Below are 5,797 nucleotides of genomic sequence, written 5' to 3'. Positions count from 1 at the left end.
ATACACACCTCGAGAGCCCGTAAGTCGCTGACAGTAACTGGTCAGGAGCACATCTAAGAATAAGGCCCTTCAGGGGACAGAAATGTGAATATGTTCTTCAACTAATGTTCTTTCCATTCACATCAACAGCTTGAGACATTTTTCATTAAATTCCACTCACTGGTGTGATCTTTCTCTTCTGGAAAACTCACTATTTAAGAGACCTCACTTCACAGTGCTAATGGCAGCACATTCCTAGCAAGCATCATTACTCTAGCAATAGTTCAACCAGTTAGAACTATCCATACCTTCGCAGAAAATGTGAAATTGTAAAAATAATTTTGAAAGTGAAAAAAAAAAAAAGCAGCACGAGTGAGCTTCCATCCTCTGGGCGACGACCTGCACTTCCCTAGAAACATTTCAGCAATTCACAGATGGAAAAAAGTTGAGGTAAAAAAAAAATTTTAAATCACTGATTAGATTAAATGGCATTTTAAAAGACATGTAATGTTTAAAATGTGTAAGACAGCTCCTCAGACCTCATTTCTATATTTCACGTGTACCAGGCAACAGACAACTGCCTACCCTATATAATTCCTTAAAACTGTAATTTCATCTTTTAGGATTTCTTTATTGGCCTCAAGATCTGGCCTACAAGCTTCTCTGAACACTTCACTTCAGAAATTTTAATAATAGCATCAAAAAAGTTCATGAGGTGAACAGCTACAAGGATTTTTTCACGCTGTATTATGAGCATCAGCCTCACCCCAGATTCTTTGCTAAGCTGCTTTGGAACAGAAAGAAGAAAGGTTATAGACAAAGACTGATTTTTAATGCAGACTGGCAGAGCAATTGATCAGCTCTCTCCATACTGCTAAGCATCACGGCATGCTTAGTCACCATGTTTGCACATCACGACACCGAGTCAAAGATTACAATTACCTCTTTTACAGCTGCAGCTTCCTTGTCTTTTACAAATACTATTGGGGGCACATTCCCTAGAATCTGCTGACTCGTCAGAAGATACCTGGCAAAAAACACAGCATTCCCCAGTATGAGTACCAGCATAGCACCTTCAGGACAGATAAAACATGTTAACTTAATTCCAGCAGTATTGCTAATTTAAGGATATGGTTTACAAAACTTACAGGTTGATGGGTGTCCATTCAGGCTAGCAATGTGTTACTACAACACGTGTACTACAACTACTAGCCACAGATCCCAGTGAGTAGTGATGGTATCAGATTTGTCTCCTATATGCACAGGCTGGGGCACTTCATTCGGCTTCCTTATCCCCACTGAGGAGGTGAGAGCAGTGGGGGGTAAAGCCCTCACAGCCCGTGCTACACGCCAGCTGCAGGAAGGCCTGACAGCTCCCCTCATCTTCCCAACCAGCCACATTCCTTCCCAAAGCTGCTGGGAGCAGAAGAAAGTATTGTGCTGGGGCAGGAATTATGTAGTCCAGGGAAACGGAGGGGAAAGAAATGGCTCTACGAGTATGCTTCATTGCCATGTTCCCCAGGAGGTGAAATCCTGATCCTCCAACCGACTGGCTGATGGTAGAGAGTAAACCAAGGAAGGAGAGAGAGAGGGTAAAAGCATCAATACACAGCAGTATCCTGATATCTATTTTTTGGTATCAATATTGTGAAGAATTTCTGTAATACCAGTCATCCTTTCTGGAGGTCCAAATTGTCCCTAGAGATCAGAAGTGCCCGGTGAACCTGTCAGGACATAATTGTTGTAACTGCCAGTCCTCTTGGGCAGCATCCTATTCTGGCCTGCAGCACGCCCAGCCCACCACCACTAGAACAGGGAAGTGAAACCTCATCCCGTCTCCTCCCTCTTTCTGCTCAGCCCAGTCCAGTCCTAGGCAAGCGCAGAAGCCAAATAAGGCAGCTGTGCTGCAGCAGGAGACTGCACAGCTGGCCTGACAGAGCCAGCCTTCGCTGTGAGGCTCTCCACAGGAGGAGACACTTACTGCAAATCCCTGCAATCCTAAAGGATCCTAATGGGTCAGAGAGAGATTGTTAGAAATACGTGAAAAACAGTACTGGTACATGGCCGTGAATGTATGAAGTGGTCTCACTGTCTGTCCCACAGCAGTACCGGATACGTGGAGCACTCTTCCGCAGCACACTCTCAACATAACTGTCTTCCGCCATGGTAGCAGCAGGATTCCAGTACACACGACATGCTGAAAAGTTTGATGCTAGGGACACCTGCAAGAAAACAAATGTTTCTTTAAAATTATATACACACACACACTTCACAAGCAGGAAAGTCCCCAGTTCATAAATAAGCATACAGTGATCCAAACTGGGCATGTCAATTCTTAGGAGAACTTCTGCTTCCATCTCTGCTCATAAGAACCACAATTACATGGTGTCTTCATAGAGGTAGAGTTCAAAACCAAATAAAGTTTACATTTAGTAGCTGAAAGGACTTCTTTTGTTTAGGCAGATCACTGCAAAATCTCCCCTTCAACTGAAATTCAATGGAGGTGCAGTTTGTCAACACCCATCCGTTACTGCCAGCGCTACGTTTAGCCAATGCGACGGTGCTACCACCACAAGCAGCCCCGAATGACAATTCATGGCATGCTGGTTTGGGAGTCTCCACCGAGGAAGGACCTGTGACACTGCCAGGTTTGTTGTCACCCAGAGTTTGTTTTTCACACTGACAGAAAAGAGGACACCCTCCATGCCACTATGATGTAAGAGTCTCTCCAGCTCTAAAGCCTGCTGGGAAGCCCCAGTGCCTGGACCTCCAACTCACTAGCAGGTGACATCCACAGCTCTCATGCATGCAGCTGGGAAAGCGTGGTGTGCAGGGGCTGAAGCACGTCAGAGAGACTGACAATCTTCCTGAAGAATACACTTTTGAAACACAACTTGGATTCTGAGCCATTTCTACCACCATCACTCATCGTGTCTAGCAGTGTCTTACAGAACAGGTTCTCCCTACGAGTTCACTCAGCAAACTTGTAATAACCTATTAAACTCAACTGAAGGAAGGAGACGAGGAAGAGGGAGGAGAAAGCACGAACTACCCATTAGAAGACACAGTTCAGAAGTTATATAGTCCAGAAACCATCTCTTCAAACGAATAGTGTCTACAATGCAGCAGCAGGAAAAGAACTCCATCAGCCCGTGTAACCATGTAACCACGTAACTCCTCCCTCTGGAAACCCACCACTCATTAAAAACCCACCACGATCATTATTCGGCTGTTTCCACTGCAGGATGAACCCTCCCCATCTCCCACGCCAAGTCCAATGCAGGCACATAAGACAACTGTACGTAACACCGGCCATTTCTTCATCGTCACCAGCAGATAAAGTTTGATGTGTCAGGCCTGAAGCATGATTCTCACCTGTGTTACTATTAGATAATTCTAACTTGTGATACCAGAAAAACTAAATTCTGATGGACTGCAAAAAGTCCACTAGAATTTTTTTTTAATGATGAAAGTAACAATATTGGACCAGAACCAGCTCAAGAATCTATCAAGACTGAGTCTCAACCACATCCCAGAGCAGCACGAACACTAAGCACTATGCAGTTACGATAAAACCTGTACTGTATTTGGAAGAAGACTGTTTCTTTCCCCCTCTCTCATTTACAGCACGCAACACCTTCTGAAGTGCTGTGGCTTGCCTGTACCAGCCAGTATTTCCCCGTGCAGACAGGCCATCCGAGTTCCCCAAGCAATGCCTTGGATACACTCTGTGAAGGATACTGCCCTTGTAATTTTAACCACTTGCCTGAAGAATTCAGCTGCCAAACCCATCTATTTCAATCCCAAACGACAAACCCTTTGTCACAGATGCAGCTACGTGGTGCAATTTTTTCCCCATGCTTCTCATAACAAAGCTAAGTCCATCCAGCATTTAAGCCAAACGTTGGTATCTTTTAATCTTAACAAAGCAGCAAATGTAGGAGAAAAAAATACAAACAAGAACGTGGACACTGACTTAGTTCCCAAACCAAACAATCCCCGGTCAAATCTCACTTTAACGCCCCCTTCAAACCCACAGATTATGACAACACTAGCTATGACTAGGTACAAATTCAAATCCTTTCTGGAACTCTGCTTGCCAATGCTATTTTCTTAGCCTTGCCTTCCTTTAACTAAGGTCATGCCCCACTTAGGTGGAGCGTGTGTCACGTGCCATGATGCTGGTGAGGGACACAGGAGGTATCACCTCCCACAGCTGCACAAAGAAAAGACTCTTGGAAAGATACACTTCTGTTAGCAAATCCAGGCTCCTCCTTCTGAAAGGAGAAAGCAAACAGTACGTGTCTGAGTACAGGGAGAAAAGAGCCCTACCAGGAGAATCGCCACGTAGCTGGGATAAGCTGCACTTGTATCACAGGGACTAAGGTCTGCTAAGGGAGGTACGGCAGCGGCAAAGCTCTCCTAGTGTGCGAGGTGAACGCAAAGCCTCCTCTTGCTGTGCTCTGTCACGTCAGAAGTTACACAGTACAACTCCTGCGCACATCACAACACCCCGGGGAGCTCCTCTGGTGCGCCACGCCGACCTCAGGGTGCAGTCAGAGCGGCTCAGCGCAAGCTTTGGCACTTGCCTTGCAGATTTCCAGCTTGAGATCATAAAGTTCTTGAGAAACTTCACAGGTAGTCAGCATCTCTGCCACAACTTTATGAATGAGGCTGTTCAGGACTCTGCAGCGTATGTTATCTTCCTTCCGAGTTTTTGGCTGTTCATCTGTCGCTACAGAGGCTAAGTTGGTTGGTTTATACATCTTTAAAAAAACCAAACACGTTGATCAGCAGTTACACACCTGTATTAGGCAACTGTAAACAGCCTTGTGCGCACTCTCAGCTCTTGGAATGCCCGTACTGCAGCCGTGATGGCTTTATATAAGTCTTATGTATTGGGTCCAATAAAGAATATTTCTGTTCACAAAATCCTTGACCTTCCTGCATTACAGTCAAGGTTTCTGAATTATTTTGTAGCAAGTTATACAGCTCAATAAACCCATTTTCTAAAACACAGCACATATTAACTGAAAAGCATTGCTCGTTTGAAAAAAAGAAACATTAACTTTCTTTCTCACAGAAGTAAACCTAAGCTGGTATACAGAAGTTTTAATCTGGATCAGTTCTCAGCTGCGGGCTCAAGAGCACGCACGAGAGCACTGGTGCTGGTGCACCAGTGTGTGGTGCAAGATCCACACAGACAAGGAAATGGCCACGCTGAGCTTCTCTCAACAGCAATCCTGGCATGTTGCAGCGAAAGCAGAGCCCCAGCGGTCAATCTGACCATGCTGTTATTCCTCCACCGGAACATGCTTTTCCAAAAGCTAGACGCAGTGTCAGAAGCACAAGCTTGTTCCTTCTGGCTCAGATAAACGCAGGACCTTAAAAGCTTGCACTTACCATTTTAGAGCCAAGGGTAGGGCTGTCATACCAGAACTTCTTCCTTTGCAAAAAAGGAAAGGAAACAGCGTTACCAGGAAATAAAGGAAACCAGAAAGTAAAGGAATTCAGGAAATATGAGGAAATTCCGGGAAATCAGGGGCTCAGAGAAAAAGGTTTCCGTGTGTAACGGAGAGGCCACCTGCCCCCAGGCGCGCACACACACACACACACACACACACTCCCTTGTCCTGTCCACGGCGGTTTCCCTGCGGCCTTCCAGGCTGGGACGGCTGTGGGGAGCCACGCTTCCCACCCACGGCTGGAGCTTCCCGGGGAGACGGGGCACGGACACGCCGCGGTTTCCCAGAGGCAGGAGTAACCCGGCACCGCACCGCGGCACGGCCCTCCGAGCCCGCGGGCACCGCGGGCGCTG

General features: G+C 46.2%; 1 protein-coding gene across 1 annotated transcript; it reads right to left on the bottom strand.

Moving 5' to 3' along the window:
• Window positions 1-921: 921 nt before the first annotated feature.
• Window positions 922-5,425, bottom strand: RBFA (ribosome binding factor A (putative); the record flags this gene model as incomplete). Its single annotated transcript, XM_010139153.1, has 4 exons — window positions 922-1,006; window positions 2,089-2,201; window positions 4,569-4,745; window positions 5,383-5,425. Coding segments are annotated over 4 exons (418 nt in total), but the record flags the coding sequence as incomplete, so codon positions are not given.
• Window positions 5,426-5,797: the final 372 nt, after the last annotated feature.

This window comes from Buceros rhinoceros, unplaced genomic scaffold, assembly GCF_000710305.1.
Source record: "Buceros rhinoceros silvestris isolate BGI_N320 unplaced genomic scaffold, ASM71030v1 scaffold41126, whole genome shotgun sequence".
NCBI classification, from domain to species: domain Eukaryota; kingdom Metazoa; phylum Chordata; class Aves; order Bucerotiformes; family Bucerotidae; genus Buceros; species Buceros rhinoceros.
The sequence above is the reverse complement of the archived record's forward strand: the minus strand, read 5'-3'. Positions and strand labels throughout refer to the sequence as shown.